Below are 18850 nucleotides of genomic sequence, written 5' to 3' on the forward strand. Positions count from 1 at the left end.
TGCAAGTACGAACTTTGAATTGTAATTTGGCTATTACACTTGGTATACTCACCTTCCATGTCTTCCCTGGCTTGTTTTATTTCCACAGATCAAGCAAGATTCGGAACTTTTTCCGAAGGACGATATACATAGTTATCTATGAAGTAAAGTCAACGCATTATTAAATAATTCGAATCATCTAGTATTGACATCTTCGGAAATGTCGTATACTTATTTTAACTCGGTTTAAAAAATTGGTACTTTGGATCACGTTCGTAAAAGTTATATGGTTTTCTTGTAGCAATTTCAACCAACAGTGCACTATAACCTTTTGTTCTAGACAGGACAATATTTCTGGCGCAACATTTACAAAACTTAAGCTGCTGTATTGAGAGTGTATTTTTTGCAAGTTGAAAGGGGCTTTTTAAAAAGAGGTAATGTTCGTAATTATACATGGTGTTCGGAAACTTCCCTTACAAACTTCTAGGATTTGTAGAGGGGAGCGAGTACATAATATTTTGAATACGAATCTTTGTCCAGAACAGTCATCCAACGAGAACAGAGCGTCAAAGTTATAGACGCAGGTGTCTGAAAACGTATATAGATGAAGGATGATACTGTGATGATGTTACAAGCTTCCAAGCATGATGGAATCGGTAAATGTATCAATTTGAAGTTTGTATTCCTCTACCGGAAACGAAAGAGTCGAAAGCTGTAAGTGAAAAACGTTGTGTTACCTCTGACAGTGGAATACATGTGCCATTACCGTTGTCGCTAAGAATGTGGTGTACGCAACTTTCATAAGTGGTAGTATGAATCGAAACAACATAAAATGTCTAGTCAGCAATGGCTCTAAAACACATACCAGAGAGGCTATGAGCACTTGTTTATCTTCGCTAGTGTGGAACACATCTACTGTGTTGAACAAGTGCTTAGAGCTCTTAAGATATCATGGAATTACTTGTTATATACAAACGTGTACAAGCGCCTCCACCTGTAATTTTGAAGCTCTGTAGCATCGCTGGAAGACGTTTCTGGAGATGAGTTCCTATTCAAGATATTATGTACTCACCTCCTCCTAAAAGTCCTAGAAGTTTATAACGGTAATTTACGAACTCCCTATATGAGATTGCCTATTTCGAGATGACGGATAACAGAACGGTATTTTGAAGAAAATTATAGTCGTATTACATGATACATGTGTGTCTAAGTGCTACTGGAGTTGCTTGGGATCTCTGAATCGACAAAATGTGGAATTTTATTGCATTAAATCGCCCCAATAATGTCTTTAATATTATGTCTTCGCGTAGCGGGTAACTACAGTATCAGCACAGAAGATCAGTGGTACTTGGGGATGCATGGAGCAGTCCATCATTTCCTTTCTAAAATAGAGATTAACTTTGGGGAAGGGATGAAGGTTGGAAGTATACGCGGTATTAATCAAAGATGGGGATCAGTAATTAGAGAGAATGGCAAATTATTTGTTCTTAAGACATGGCGTTGCTATGAATATTTAAAAAGGGTAGATGGAAAAGTATTCTACATAGGATACACCGTTAACAACGATAATTATACAATCTCAGTTAGATGCATACTTAAACCAATTAATAAAACAAGATCATGGACTTCGGAGCGCTCTCGCAGACGTTGTTTGCCTCATGTACACAGCAGAGATTGAGGATGATATGGAACAACGATAAATGGTGAAATCCATACAATATGTCAGAAATACAAAGAAATAATAAGCAACCAGTTTCATAAATGAAATTTAATTTCGTTATCGGTTTCGGGTACTTGGTGTCCTTCTTCAGAAGGTTACGCCATCGCAATATTTGCTAATGGCAACAGCATACAGTAAAATGCCGTAGTCATATGGTACATAACGTCTGCACTTTTTCTTCTTCACAGTTACCACGGCATTTTTCTGTATGCATATTATTGTTGACACTCACAAATAATGCAATAGATATAACCTTCTGAAAAAGGGCATTAAGTGCCCGAAGGTGGCAAAGAAAATAAATTTCTTTCATGAAACTGATTGCTTATTATTTCGTTGTATACAACTATACTTGCTGAGGATGGATAATATACTAAACTGACAGAATTATGCATGCTAGTATTTTATCGATACTGAAGTAAAAAATGACTGGAGAAGGCAGACGGCGAACAATTGCATGTAATCAACGTATGAAAAAGGAGAAGGAATTCTTCATGCATCGTGCCAACGTTAAGCCTCTAATTTCACGTATTAGAATAATAGACTCAACGTGACTCTCTACATACAAAGAAACGTGTCATGGTTTGGTCTTTACAACAACGTTCACCATTGGAAACGAACATGTTAACCAGCATAAAATGTTCATAGGATGAGGCGCCCGAGATAATTAAATTCCTATGTTGAAGGCGATAGTCTTTTCATTTAATCAGCTGCAAATCAATTTAGACTAACTTTATTGTTACGTGGCACGACCACGGACAAGAGATCAAGGTGAAATCTACTGCTTAAGATGTTAAGATTACTCGAACATCAAAAGAAATCCTCGGAAATAACTACACGTTTAATTTAATAATGAACCAACTCAAGAGCTGCTAAATCCGTGGATCTGTAGACACACTTGGTTATATTTGACCACGGGCAAAGGCTTTGACTCTAAACCGCGCCTTAAATGCAGAATCTCAATAAATACAAGCAAGAAATATAATTGCAAATCAATCTACTGAATTACGCTTCGAAACACGCTGAAGCTCGCTACATGTAGAAAGGAATCCAACTGTTATTTAACTCCAAGATTACTTGAAATCTCAGAAGATTTACCATCATATACGCACATGTTTCCGAAGCAAAGTTAAAAGACACCCAATGTTTACTGACGATCTAAAACGTTTAAACATTGTTTCTTCAGCAGAACACTCTTTCTCTATATACCATGGACTTTTCAGAGCCACGAGTTTCCTGCTGAACAAAGCAGTGCTTGACATCATCATCTTCCCCTGAGTGCCAAGTCGTATGAAGTTCCAGAAATATTAATTAAATTTAGCCCTATTGTCTAACCCAAGGAAAATATGTAACAGACATCTAACTATCAGACAGACCAATCAGGGATTGAACTTTACTAAATGTTTCCTAGTACCTTTCTCTTACAGGTTAGTGATAATATCAGGAGGGATGGCGTGCTGGTATGCACATTGAAGCAAAGTTTGACCAACTAAATTGATGCTTAAAGGGCAGTTATTGACAATATAAAGAGTATTCCTGAACCTCATTAAACATGGTTCCGTTAATTTAAATTGTATTAATGATCGTTGTTCAACGAGGAATAGGTTGGTTCAGGGACGCACCATGGACGCTCATACACTCACGTACAAGATAATATTCACCATTTCCTAGCAAAAGTGGAGTCGTCATATGTGGCTTGAGGTCGGCAGAGGAAAGAAAAACGAAACACAGTCGGGATCATGATACGTGGAGTGGACCATCAGAGGACGGGGATCATGTTAGGTACCATCCGAATCTAGTTAAATGCTAGCTTAATTATCACTCGTGAGGACCCCATAATGCTTCGAACATATGACTTTAAAATTATAGAAAATTCCTAAACCAAGATGTCTGAACTACTTTCATCCTAAATCGCCATCTATGTCCGCACGGAAACGCCACATCACACTCACCACACACCAGGTCAGCGAGTCGTCTGCGACTGACTCACTCTGTACAAAATCCAACCACCCTCACCTCTGTGCCTAGAGACCGAAAAACTCCCGGCAGGTCGCCTTTCCGTACAGTCGTGGGAAACACCGAACCATTAGTCACTCACTATAACTGTTCATCTGCGTTTAAGGAAAACGCTACATCCTAGATTAACCCTACTCTTTACTTCTAATCCCTAATTACTAGAATGCATGTACTTTGGTACAGTTCAGACATACAGGTGATAACTCCCTGGTCCCTCGTGAAACTTGAAAAACATACTGACTCATTCATAAAATCACGCAGAAAAAATATATAGGAAGGAGTTCCAATTAAGAAGGTACATTACATAACAGATAAACACATTTCCCTGCTCATTTCTGCTCCAGACGCTCGTCACATGAGTAAAAGAATGAGATTCAGTGTGACTCGCCTGTTAATACCACGCTCGAGAATTCCAAGTGACGAACCTTATGAAACAAAACCGACAGCACCGCTTTAAATGCACTAGATTTTCAAAATGTTAAGCGCGCTTAAGAACGTAGAACGTTGTACCTTAGTCCCACAAAAAATAAAAACCGATTGAAATGTTGGGAAAATCAGAGATTTAGTGCTGTCCGAACGTTACTCAATATGACGAGTAAGTGAAGAATCACTAAATTTTCTCACAGTACCATTTATTTTGGTACTTGAAATTTGAATGACGATCGTCATTATATAAAAAGAATGACTGACAAAAGTATATCGGTCTATTAAGACGGACTCAAAACAACCTTACAGTTATTATTGCTGTCCAGACATAGATTTTGTGATTGACTTCGGGGAGCATGTAGTTGATGCATCAGTATATCCCTTTTGTAACAAAACATCGCGTTAGTGGTTTCGCTTACTCACCACGCGTTTCCACCTTTCCTTTTGCAGGTGACCATCTTCCAAGAGTGCCAACCTGAGTTCCTGCATGACCTCGTGCTGAAGATGAAGGCGTACATCTTCACACCGGGCGACATCATCTGCCGGAAAGGCGAGGTCGCCAGGGAGATGTTTATCATCGCGGACGGCATCCTCGAGGTCATCAGGTGAGTGAAGAGCTTTTGGCAATGTTCTAGTGCTCAAAGGAAGATTCAAAATTGACGTAGCACCGAGAATCTGTAAACTCTCTACTAGTAAACTTTTACTATGATTTAAGCAATGGAGCTGCTTAATTAGTGGTAGAGCACACATCCAATTGTCGTGTTAGCAACGGTTACTGTCATTATTACCAGTACGTACTATTACTAACTCAGAAACTACTGGATTGTAACAGTTCAAGTGGAGTTTATTGACTCGGATATTTGGAATAGAGCCAGCCTCAGAATGTTTCTTAACATTTAAATCTACAGCACCCAGAGACAGTTAAAAGGAAACATGGGAAACAGGTATCATTATAACAACTATCATTTACCCTGATATGCCATAGTATACTGCAAACAAAAAATTACTTCGCTGTATTCTGATATGCCATTCTACTACAAAATCGTATAGGAAATTATCACACTTAGGTCTTCTGTTGCTGTAAGTGTTTGAGTGTTTGTCGGTAAAATATTGCCACAGGACATGAGACGCTGCATTGTTTTGTATTGTATTGATATCTTCTGTCGTAGCTGAAGAAAATGAGGTAAACAACTCCCTCGCTGCTGCATTTACATAAAGAAAATGGGATCGTGTTGAGACGATATAGATGTTCCCGGAATCAATTCGATTAAACTGAAGGCACGCCTTTGCCACTACAAAGTTGCTACTTAATCTTCAATTTTGGTGTTAGTCACATGATGGTAGATTAGATGTCTCCCTTTGATCTCCTACAGGGTGTTTAAAAAATGACCATTATATTTGAAACGGCAATACAAACTAAACGAGCTGCGATAGAAATGCACCGTTTTGTTGCAATATGCTTGGGACAACAGTACATTTTCAGGCAGACAAACTTTCGAAATTACAGTAGTTACAAATGCCAACAACAGATGGCGCTGCGGTCTGGGAAACTCTATAGTACGATATTTTCCACATATCCACCATGCGTAGCAATAATATGGCGGAGTATCTGAATGAAATTACCCGAAACCTTTGACAACGTGTCTGGAGGAATCGCTTCACATGCAGATGAGATGTACTGCTTCAGCTGCTCAATTGTTTCTGGATTCTGGCGGTACACCTGGTCTTTCAAGTGTCCCCACAGAAAGAAGTCATAGGGGTTCATGTCTGGCGAACAGGGAGACCAATCCAAGCCGCCTCCTGTATGTTTCGGATAGCCCAAAGCAATCACACGATCATCGAAATATTCATTCAGGAAATGAAAGACGTCGACCGTGAGATGTGGCCGGGCACCGTCTTGCATAAACCACGAGGTGTTCGCAGTGTCGTCTAAGGCAGTTTGTACCGCCACAAATTCACGAAGAATGTCCAGATAGCGTGATGAAGTAATCGTTTCGGATCTGAAAAATGGGCCAATGATTCCTTTAGAAGAAATGGCGGCCCAGACCAGTACTTTTTGAGGATGCAGGGACGATGGGACTGCAACATGGGGCTTTTGGGTTCCCCATATGCGCCAGTTCTGTTTATTGACGAAGCCGTCCAGGTAAAAACAAGCTTCGTCAGTAAACCAAATGCTGCCCACATGCATATCGCCGTCATCAATCCTGTGCACTATATCGTTAGCGAATGTCTCTCGTGCAGCAATGGTAGTGGCGCTGAGGGGTTGCCGCGTTTGAATTTTGTATGGATAAAGGTGTAAACTCTGGCGCATGAGACGATACGTGGACGTTGGCGTCATTTTGACCGCAGCTGCAACACGGCGAACGGAAACCCGAGGCTGCTGTTGGATCACCTGCTGCACTAGCTGCGTGCTGCCCTCTGTGGTTGCCGTACGCGGTCGCCCTACCTTTCCAGCACGTTCATCCGTCACGTTCCCAGTCCGTTGAAATTTTTCAAACAGATCCTTTATTGTATCGCTTTTCGGTCCTTTGGTTACATTAAACCTCCGTTGAAAACTTCGTCTTGTTGCAACAACACTGTGTTCTAGGCGGTGCAATTCCAACACCAGAAAAATCCTCTGTTCTAAGGAATAAACCATGTTGTCCACAGCACACTTGCACGTTGTGAACAGCACACGCTTACAGCAGAAAGACGACGTACAAAATGGCGCACCCACAGACTGTGTTGTCTTCTACATCTTTCACATCACTTGCAGCGCCATCTGTTATTGAAAATTGTAACTACTGTAATTTCGAAAGTTTGTCTGCCTGAAAATGTACTGTTGTCCCAAGCATATTGCAACAAACGGTATATTTCTATCGCTGCTCGCTTAGTTTTTATTGCCGTTTCAAATATACCGGTCATTTTTGAAACACCCTGTAAGAGTAGTGCAGGCTTTCGTTCCATTGTGTCCCAATTCTAGCCCCTATGGCATGTAAGTGGCACCTTAATCGTATTTCACTAGAGCAGTATACACATCGGACCCCGGCAAGAACAGTTAACACAGCTCAGAAGACAATAGAGATGTTCCCGGAATCAATTGTGATTAAACTGAAGACATGTCCTTGCCACTAAAAAGTTGCTACTTAATCTGCAATTTTGGTGCCAGTGACATGATGGTAGATTAGATGTCTCCCTTTGATCTCCTAAGAGTAGTGCAGGCTTTCGTTCCATTGTGCCCCAATTCTAGCCCCTATGGCATGTAAGTGGCACCTTAATCGTATTTCACTAGAGCAGTGTACACATCGGACCCCGACAAGAACAGTTAACACAGCTCAGAAATGCAATATCTGAGAAAAATCGAATGAAAGAATTCTGCATAACTTACATTGAAACAGTATAAGGTTCCTTGTAATTTCAGGCAAGTATTTTTTGCAGTTAACTCCATTACACTCTATACAACAGTACACTAAGGTGACAAAAGTCATGGGATACATCATACTGTTGTGTCGGACCTCCTGTTTCATGGCGTACTACAGCCGTTTATCGTGGCATGGACTCGACACATCTTTGGAAGTTCTCTGTAGGAATATTGACCCTAGCTGCCTCTGTAGACGCCATAGTTCCGAGAGTGTTGCCAGCGCAGGATTTTGTGCACTAACTGACCTCTCGATTATGTCCATTAAATGTTCGATGGGATTCATGTCCAACGACGCAGATAGCCAAATCATTCGCTCGAATTATCTAGAAAGTCCTTCAAACGAATCGCTTACAACTGTGGCTTATGACATAGCACATTGTCATTCACAAAAATCCTGTTGTGTTTTGTGAACATGAAGCCGAACATAACCACTTCCAACCAGTGATCGGTTCAGTTGGACCAGGGGACCCAGTCCGCCTGCTTGCACAGTGCCTTATTGACACCTTGAGTCCAGTGTCTTCGTCGGGTCTGCGATTCACTCGAACTCTACCATCAGCTCATACCACCTGAAATCGTGACTCATCTGACCAAACCACGGTTCTCCAGCCGTCTAGTGTCCAACAGATATGGGCATGATCCCAGGAGAGGTGTTGCAACAGATGTTGCCCTGTTAGCAAAGCACTGTCATAGACTAGATTCCGTCACACTCCCCTAATGCATACGTTCATCTTACTTCCAAGATTGATTTCTGTGCTTATTTAACGCAGTGTCGCATGTCTGTCAGCACTGACTACTCTACCCAAACGCCTCTTCTCTCTGGCGTTAAGGCCGTCGGCCATTGCATTGCCCGTAATGAGAGGTAATCCCTGAAATTTTATACCCTCGTCACACTCTTGTCACTATCAAGCTTGAAATATTGAATTTCCGAAATGGAGGTCTAGCTCCAACTACCATTCCGCGTTCAAAGCCTAAATTCCCGTCGTTCGAACATAATCATGACGGAAAACATTTCATGTGAATCACTTGAATATAAATGACAACCTCCCCAATGGGCAGCGAATTCATAACTCGTGTACGCGATAGTACAGTCTTCTGTATATGAGCATATCGCTATCCCACGACGTTCGTCATCACAGTATAATATGGACGTGCGGTAGAATTGATTCTACAATGCAATATCTTAATTGGACAGAGTGTTTACTTCTTAGTTTCCCTTTATATTGTTGCGCACTTTCAATCAAAATATAAAGCTAGTCTTTTTTGAGGCAGCAACGCTTCTGAACTCATTCTATAATGCAGTACACGCGATGTTTTGGTTTTATTGACAGCGTAGTACTTTAACAGAATGAAATCACAGCGTGAATGATGAAATAATGATTGTTTCCACTTCTAAAAACGCTGTAAGTGCGTCAGTGAGTATGGGCACTACTTCGGCGTGTATGAATATCTCCCTTCGATTAGTCTTGTCCACGACAAATGTATTTCCAGCTCTGTCTTTTTGTTCAGACCCATCTGCGTAAATCTGTGTTGAAGATGTCCATACTGCTAAATTCTCAGCTAAAATTTCCTCATACACTGTGTTTTTTATGTATAGAAGTTGCGTCTTAATGTCCAGCGTCACTAAAGTGTAAGAGTAGGGCGTGCAGAAGTAGTTGAAATTACTAGAAGTAGTGACGTATTCACAAAAAGGTAAAGCATCGAAGTAGAAATCTAAGTGTGGTGGTTTCTTGTTGAACCAATACCTATATGGTACTTCGTAGTGAGTTCCCTAATTTTCAGTATCGTGTAAGAAGTGGAAATATTCCGACCGGAATTTGGCAGTTCTGTATTTCCCGCGTGGTTAATAAAGGAATTGCATTTGCTTCCATGAGAACAGTGTAAGATGCAGTAGTTTAATCACACTTCTGATTATTATTAAATATCAGTGGCTACGATTTCTAGTTCTTACACACACACACACACACACACACACACACACACACACGTACTGGAATCACGATTATACTTTTCATAACATGAGAGAATTGCCAGTGATGATCTTCCACTTGTATTAAATAATAAATATTCCATTTGTATTAAATAAACTTCATCCCTCCCTTGTTAACTGTGTTATACCCACACTTGCGCTTTTAACACGACTACGTGCCTCAAGTCGTCACTTCAGCACCCGACTCGACAAACTCTCTCCTTTTGACTCAGACTACAGTCCAGTTGCAGTTCATAGAGAACCAACGGCGGAAGAAGGGGACAACCCTGGTAACCGTGAAGGCAGTCCGTGGTGCTCTAGATGTCATTGCATTGTCCATGTGGATTCTCGTCCTGCTGCAAACAGCCCATTTTCTCACTCTAGTTACGCCACGTGACTTTACTGTCCTGCACGATTGACTGAACAATATGCCTGTCCTCTCGGGCGCTAGTCGTACATAGCTGATGAGTTGAGTACGACACAACGATTTCACTTTCGCATAACAGTCACGGGATACCGGGCAACGTGATCTGGAATATCGCGGATTTGCAGTCTTGCTACGCCACGATGCTGCCACCATCGAATTCCTACTCGTCCTGATACACATCGTTTCTCATCGGAGACATAACTCTATCATCTCAGACCAAACAACCTTTAAATGCAATTTCTGAACGAGAAATGCCCTCCGTAACCTTTTCTTATACTGGATGAGGTAGCTGAGACCCAAATATGCCCAGAATGAATAAATATATCGCGCTGTGATTTTCGTCAAGTTACAACGGACAATACGACGAATTTCATGATTTCATGACATTCGCAAGTAATTTTCATCGTTTGTCGTCACCGAATTACGTAACCGATCTTCTTTTTATTTTCTAATGGAGCTATACACTTTTCTGTGCCATTTGAAAAAACTTCTAAGAGGACTTCATGACATACCATGTATTGGCTTGGTGAAATTATATCAGCGCCGCAAATAATTGTCCCTCTCTCAAGAGAACAGGCTCTAGAAACGTCTGCTCTAAAAATGGTTCAAATGGCTCTGAGCACTATGGGACTCAACTGCTGTGGTCATCCGTCCCCTAGAACTTAGAACTACTTAAACCTAACTAACCTAAGGACATCACACACATCCATGCCCGAGGCAGAATTCGAACCTGCGACCGTAGCAGTCGCACGTTTCTGGACTGCGCGCCTAGAACCGCGAGACCACCGCGGCCGGCAACCGTCTGCTCTGTTATACCGAATGCGAGCAAGCACGTAACTCAGTACGGTTGTGTCTATCACGGCTGTCACACGAGTAGCTCAAAATGGTGGCCTTGGCCATTGGTACACGCTACAGAGTGATCCTGGAGAAACAATGTAGCATGTTGAAAACATGTACCAAACGTTGACTGCCCAAGACCTCTCTGTTTACCTCTTCTTTGTGTCAGCGTAGATTTTCTGCTGAAGAATAGTGCATGTTTCAAGGGGTGATTTGCACGTGATTTTTAAACGATGCCTCTTCCTTAACAAAATTTTGCAGAGGTATGCCACACCATTTTGCACTTTTCGTAGGTAATATTCAGATAACTGTAACCAATTATGGAAGTCATTGCCAAGAACCTGTAGATGCTGTGAATGTGAAGAACATGAAAGGCGAAGGAATGAAGTGTTCGCAGAACACTCTTTTCGTTGATCTCTCTCGTACTTCCAGGCTGTCTCTTAGTGGCATCGTCACTGTGTCTCACTGCTGCAAAAATGTTTGTTTCATTTCTTTCGTCAGTTGCCCTTCTTTTTCTTTTGCGTATTTCAGTTTCCACTCTTCCAGTTTCTAGAACTTCTTTACATAGTTTGCAAGTACTGATCATGAGTGGTGGCCGATTTGGATACTCTTCAGCATACAACAACACTGCTGCTCTAACAGTTTGTCGACAATTGCCATAAGCGATATTCACTTTTTTCGACTGCCATATACATTGTGAATGTCTCAACAGCTTTTCGAGCAAGTTATCTGATTGCTACAACAGCAAAACACAGATTGATGGGCTCCAAGCGCACAGGTAAACACAGTAACGATATCTAATGTATGTGTTTATGTACATTTGGTATAATAGGGTAGACCTTTGTGGAACCTCTTCTCCTGCCAGCGGGGCAGTGGTTTACAGGTCTGGGGCCTTGATGCTGGTTGATGAAGTCCCGTACATATAATGTCGTCGAAATTCTCTTAGATGCTTTTTTAAATGTCGTAGAAAAAAGTGTATAGTTCCTTTAGAGAAAAAGTCGGTCTAATAATTCGGCAACTATAAACGATAAAAATTGCTTGCAAACGTCATGAAATTCACCATATTGTCCGCTATAACGTCGCAAATCGCACTTTGATATATTTATTCACTCTGGATATATTTGGGGTGGCGTGTCTTAGTTGCCTCATCCTGTACAGAGGGCGTAGAGAGCGTTTTACCGAACTACTGTGTGTGGGTGTGTTCAGACACAAATTATTTGCTTATAGAAGCTAGTAGTACTCTTCACGCCCCATTTGAGTTCTGTTGCATGTCACCCTCATAGTTCTACTACTATATTAATGACTAGTAATGTACACATCAGTCGAATAAGTTTTTACACTGGATTAATAAAGGTAAAGAATAATTAGTATGGTGGTTCTAACGTTTCTGGTGTTCTGCGCAGTATCTATCCACTAGTGTACAACACACAGAACATTGACACAGCCATGAAAAACTGCCCGAAAAGTTCTTCTTTGGGATACTGTTCAACTAGCACCTTACATTAGCTTGAATATGGGTTACGTCGTCAAAGCGTTGACCCTTCGTATGAATTTCTGTATTTTGTCGTTTTATGGTAGGTTCGTACTGATTATACCAAGTCTCGTCCCCCGTGATGGTTTTTGCTAGGAAAGAACTGTCTGCATTTTAGTCAAGTCGCAGCAGTCGTCCACGCGTCGTTATTTTATTCGCGGGTCATAATGGGCAGGACAAACTTTGCACTCACTTTTCTCTTCTTCAAAACATTCTGTAGAACGCCTTTAACACTTGGAGGAGAAATGCTGCATTGCAATTAGTGTGACAGCTACGCTGATACTCTACAGTCACACATACGGCACTTAACACGGTCTGCTCCCAACTGACTCTTTGAACCAAAATGTTCTCGATACAGTTGTTAGCTATACAGAAGCCGTACTTATGCCCTACGCCTCGGGGCTCTTTGAGCCGACAGTGTAGTTATTAGTTCCTATGCCTGATTCAGGAGTCTAATCACATCGCTATGAAGCACACTAAATCGCCAAACATTGCGGCATGTTGTTCATTGTTGCAATGACTCCAGTCATGTAACAAACATCTTTGAAAACTTTGTTAGTATTGCAGCATTTAAACTGTAGGCAACCCTTTACTGTGAATTGCTATACAAGAAAATCGAAGTGGGCCAGTCCGTAAGATCGTGTTAGAAGTTGTGTATGCTGAAAATTAGTTGCTTTTTTTCTTTAGAAAAAATTACTCACTATTGGATCCCTAGGTATCTGAACTGTCTAAACGCGTTTGTTTTATGTACAGAATTATTACCATCCTGAAAAACAGCTGCGTTCCAAACAGGAGCCAGGGCAAGGAGAATACATTGTTACCGAAAAGTTTTCATATAGGTGCGCATCTATTATCTAGTCGACGTGTTGCTAGTATCGAACATAGACCTGACATTGTGGAGTAAATGTCTGAAAATGTACGTTTGGAGCACAGCTTTCTACGGTGGTGAAACATGGACTGTGAGAAAACCGGAACAGAAGAGAATCGAAGTGTTTGAGATGTGATGCTAGAGAAGAATGTTGAAAACTGTGTGGAGAGGTAACGTAAGTTATCAGGAGCTTCTCCGCAGAATCGTCTAGGAAAGGGGTGCACGAAAAACACTCAAAAGAAGAGGGGGCAGTATGAAAGCATCTCTGTCAAGACATCTGGGAATAACCGGCATGGTGCTAGAGGGAGCTGTAGAGGGTAAAAATAGTAGAGGAAGACCTTACATCTATGAACCTAGCATAGAATTACATTGGTCTATCTGCCATCCATTAGTGTAGCGGTCTTCCTCATCGAAAACTATTTTATTGTTACGCGTTCCACAAGTCTGTTTGTTTCCCTAGTCCCCTGGCTATTTCCCGACATACATTTCTCACTCACTGGGACACCGTAAGTTTCTCAGTGGTTTACGCATTAAAAGTGTGTTTCTTATTGCCGTAAGTCGAAGTTAATGACACAATAAATCCTGTTTAGTTTAAGCTACTGTACTTTCCCCAGAGGTTTTCACATTAAAACTATGTGTCTTACTGCCGTAAGTCAAAACTGGTAATACACAAAATCTTATTTAATTTACCAAAACCACTCCAAGATCAATTTTATTTTTATTTTTATTTATTTCATTCTTCAACCAGTCCTTGTTGTTAACTGTCCTATACATGAAAACTCATCAACCAGTTCTAAGAATTAGTTGTTAATTCATACTATTTTCTTTTCGATTTGCTGATTTTACATTAATTTCTTCTTACTGAGTTTCAGGCACCCTGTCGCTCAATTACTTTCTTTCACTGACTGTTGAAATTCACCTTCACAAGCAACAAACACGATAATGTCATAATCAGAGAAAATTTTGTTTAGATACGTTCCATTAATACCCATTACTTCTTCGTTTTCCCAGTTTGAGGATATGAAAACTACTTCTAGGGTGGTTGAGCAGAGTTCCTGGCTGGCCCCTTCATTCAGTTTTGATTCCTCACTATCACAATGAAATCTCGAGGAATCTGTATCACTGATGTATACATTTCTCACAGAGATGCCTTGTTCTCAATGGCTTTCAGAACAAATTTGGTTGAATTTTGGTCAAAGGCTTTCTCGAAATCTTTGAATCACAGATTAAGTGGTAATTTATATTCATTGCTCCGATTTGTTTGTTCGTACACGATTAGAGGCTGGTGCATTATGGCATATTCACTTCTAACGCCTCTTCATCATTTGCCTGATCAAAACTAACTCTTTTTCCAAACGGTGCAGGATAATTTTAATCAATACTTCGTGCATTATGGATAGGAGGCTTACTTTCTTCTTCGGCACTCAATTCATATTGAACTCCCGCTTAATAGAATGGTGGTCGGTCCGTTTTGAAACGCAGTATGTCACCGAATTGTTCTTGCGTCGATTCGATATGTCCTTAGCAGGATTCGGAAGTATTTAGCTGAAGAAGTAAACACAGAGATCACACAGTTCACGTAAATTACAGGCCAGCGGTCTCTGGGCGCGAAGCTGGAATCCGACAGTTTCCCACAAGTGATCCATCGGGCACAAGTCAGTCTTAATTTCTCTATAATGATCCTCAAACCGCACGATAGTTATCATGCTTGAAGATGCCATCGCCTATGAGGAACACATCGAGTTCGAAGGGATGAAGATGTTCCGCAATAATGCACATGTAATACTCAATTATCATGGTCCCTTCGATAATCATCACAGGCTCCTTAGAAGCTCACCCGAAATTCTTTGTAGTACAATAGCGTCCCAACGGCCTTCTCCCGGCGCCGCACTGCATGTTTCGAGCAGTGGTTCGCTTGGATACCGGCGTACCCGCACAGGACCACCGACATGGCGTAGCATGAAAAGTGTTTCATTCGTGCAGGTGGCACGTTTCCATTCCTCAATGGTGAAGTGTTAGTGATCCTATTGTGAAGGGGCCGGTATAATTTACAGTCGTTTGTTCTTTAAGTTATAATTTGAAATGTTTGGTAGTCTTGGGCGATTTTCGGATACCGCAGCGTCTTATAAGGGCCTGAAAATTATTAGTGCGAACAGCCAGAAAGTGATGGAGAATAGGCTGCTGAGTAATCTTCAGTCCATAGGTCCATAATTTAACTCGCCGAGATGAAATACAATGCAGAGGAGTTATGAAAAATCTACTGTCGTTAACTGATCAGTATATTGTGTCTAAATTTCTCGCGATCAGCTGTCAGTTCTGAAAATCATTAAAACTTATCTTAACATACTCAGCTCTCTACACAGTTCAGAGAAGATTTCTAGTCTTTTTCCCAATTACGAAAAGTTCTTGAAAATGTGGGATAATCTTGGGCGCTTACCACGTTGTTTTCTATGATGTAGCGGATTGCACACAAAATAGAACATTCAGGCGAAACACGGGTCTTCCATGCAAATCATTCGTCCATGCAAGTTCACCTTTACACAGTTTCACAAGAAATACGCGATATATCATTTGTCTGAAACACAGCAATGTCAGTAATTCGAGGCTTAAGCGGCCACTGTAGCGGATAAAAACACTGCACATTCTGTAGCGGAGCATAGCACATTCCAAACGATCCATTAACCTTCTTTACTATAAACACAACAATCTTTATATATGCTCGATGCTGACCGCGAAACAGAACGCCTGCTGTAAAGCGCTTCCATTGTCGGCAACAGAGCGTAGTTATTATTTATATTATTGTTAGTTGAAGGCTGATAACGATCTAAATTTTCCCCAAAGTAAATCTGTACTTTATTTATGTTCTATAAAAAGCATATTCTAGTAACTCTTATAATTTTGAACTCCAGAATTTCTCAATAGGTACCGAAGGTACATCATGGCCTCTGAGCTGTCCGTTTTCATTTCTGTACCTTTGTAAACTCGTAATATTGTCTCGAAATTCAGTACAGTTTCATTATTACATGTATTGAAAACATAGTGATGTCTTTTTGGGGTTTGTATCTTAATAAAAAATATTAGTTAATCTAAACCGATTTACAAAATTTAGGTATGAAAATAGATTTATTTCTTAATAATCCAAAAAGAGGTAGCTCCTTGAAAATTTCTACCATATACACATCCAAACAAGTTACGCATAACCCCGGTTCCCAGAACTCCTGAAGATGGACGTTGACTGTGTATGTTGTATCACAGACACAGCCCCTTTGACTGTTCAGAGATGTCACTAAACTCGCCCACAGATCAAGAATGCATGAGCAGCGCGTATTAGACGGAGGCGGTCCAACAGCGGATCACTTCCAGTCATTCCACCAGGAAGGAGGTACACGGCTCGTGTTGTCTGTAGTTCAACCATTGTCTAGACGGTCAATACCGCAGTTCAATCGCGTCCGCATTGTTACTTTGTGCCAGGAAGGGCTCCCAACAAGGGAAGCGTCCAGGCGTTTAGGATTGAACCAAACCGATGTTGTTCCGACAAGGAGGAGATGCAGAAAGACAGGACCTGTCGATGACATCCCACGCCCAAAGGCCACTACTGCAGTGGATGACCGCTACCTACGGATTATGGCATGGAGGAACCCTGACAGCAACGCCACCGTGTTGAATAATACTTTTCGTGCAGTCACAGGACGTCGAGTTAGGACACAAACTGTGCGCAATACGAATCATGATGCGCAACTTCACTCCCGACGTCCATGGTGAGGTTCACCTTTGCAACCACGAGACCGTACAGCGAAGCACAGATGGGCCCAACAACATGCCGAATGCATCACTCAGGATTGGCATCACGCTCTCTTCACCGATGAGTCTCGCATATGCCTTCAACCAGACAATTGTCAGAGACGTGTTTGGAGTCAACCCGGTTAGACACACTGTCCAGCGACTGCAACAAGATGAAGGTTCCCTGCTGTTTTAGGGTGGTATTATGTGGAGCCGACGTTCGGCGCTGGTGGTCACGGAAGGCGCCGTAACGGCTGTACGATACGTGAATGCTGACCTCTCACCGATAGCGCAAACATATTGGCAGCATATTGGCTAGACATTTGTCTTCATAACCGACAATTCACACCCCTACCGTGCACATCTTGTGAATGACTTCCTTCAGGATAATGATATCTCTCGACTAGAGAGGCCAGCATGTTCTCCAGACATGATTCCTATCGAACATGCCTGGGATCGATTGAAAAGGGCTGTTTATGGACAGTGTGACCCGGCCAACAGTTCTGAGGGATCTACGCCGAATCGCCGTTGAGGAGTGGGGCAATCTTGACCAACAGTGCCTTGATGAACTTGTGTATAGTATGCCAATAGAAGAGGACGTGCTATTGAGTATTGGAGGTGCCGGTGTGTACAGCAATCTGGACCACCACCTCTGAAGGTCTCCCTGTATGGTGTTACAGCATGCTAGGTGTGGTTTTCATGAGCAATTTTCTGCACAGGTTTCGGAACTCTCGGAACCAAGGCGATGCAAAACTTTTTTTGATGTCTGTATATTTTTGTGATAAACTGAGAAAACGAACCAAATTTCTGAAGTAGAGCTCTCCAGCTTTAATATTATGCGCTTCTAAAATTTTGACGAAGGTGAATAATTCAAAAAGTAAAAGAGGTAGTTTCTCGGAAACTTCTTACGATAAGCTGCTTCCAATTACTAAAGTAGAACTTTCTAACTTTAGTATTACGCACAATTAAAATTTTACAAAACTCTGCTTTTTAAAGAAACTAATAGGCGAAAGATGTTGAGACTCACAATATTTAACGTTTTCATCCTCTTACATAATTGGAGTAAGATTTAAAATAATATGCAAACATTTATTTTTAAATACACTCCTGGAAATGGAAAAACGAACACATTGACACCGGTGTGTCAGACACACCATACTTGCTCCGGAAACTGCGAGAGGGCTGTACAAGCAATGATCACACGCACAGCACAGAGGACACACCAGGAACCGCGGTGTTGGCCGTCGAATGGCGCTAGCTGCGCACCATTTGTGCACCGCCGCCGTCAGTGTCAGCCAGTTTGCCGTGGCATACGGAGCTCCATCGCAGTCTTTAACACTGGTAGCATGCCGCGACAGCGTGGACGTGAACTGTATGTGCAGTTGACGGGCTTTGAGCGAGGGCGTATAGAGGGCATGCGGGAGGCCGGGTGGACGTACCGCCGAATTGCTCAACACATGGGGCGTGAGGTCTCCGCAGTACATCGATGTTGTCGCCAGTGGTCGGCGGGACCGGACCGCAGCGACGCACGTATGCACGCAAAGACCGTAGGATCCTACGCAGTGCCGTAGGGGACCGCACCGCCACTTCCCAGCAAATTAGGGACACTGTTGCTCCTGGGGTATCGGCGAGGACCATTCGCAACCGTCTCCATGAAGCTGGACTACGGTCCCGCACACCGTTAGGCCGTCTTCCGCTCACGCCCCAACATCGTGCAGCCCGCCTCCAGTGGTGTCGCGACAGGTGTGAATGGAGGGACGAATGGAGACGTGTCGTCTTCAGCGATGAGAGTCGCTTCTGCCTTGGTGCCAATGATGGTCGTATGCGTGTTTGGCGCCGTGCAGGAGAGCGCCACAATCAGGACTGCATACGACCGAGGCACACAGGGCCAACACCCGGCATC

General features: G+C 42.1%; 1 protein-coding gene across 1 annotated transcript in view; it reads left to right on the forward strand.

Moving 5' to 3' along the window:
• The window catches only part of LOC126285155 (cyclic nucleotide-gated cation channel alpha-3-like), an 884508-nt gene that overhangs the window by 762555 nt on the left and 103103 nt on the right, over window positions 1–18850 (forward strand). The window contains exon 14 of the mRNA XM_049984467.1: window positions 4589–4743. Coding sequence (XP_049840424.1) covers window positions 4589–4743 — 155 coding nt within the window. The remainder of the gene's footprint in view (window positions 1–4588; window positions 4744–18850) is intronic.

The sequence above is a fragment of the Schistocerca gregaria genome, chromosome 8 (genome assembly GCF_023897955.1).
Source record: "Schistocerca gregaria isolate iqSchGreg1 chromosome 8, iqSchGreg1.2, whole genome shotgun sequence".
Classification (NCBI taxonomy): domain Eukaryota; kingdom Metazoa; phylum Arthropoda; class Insecta; order Orthoptera; family Acrididae; genus Schistocerca; species Schistocerca gregaria.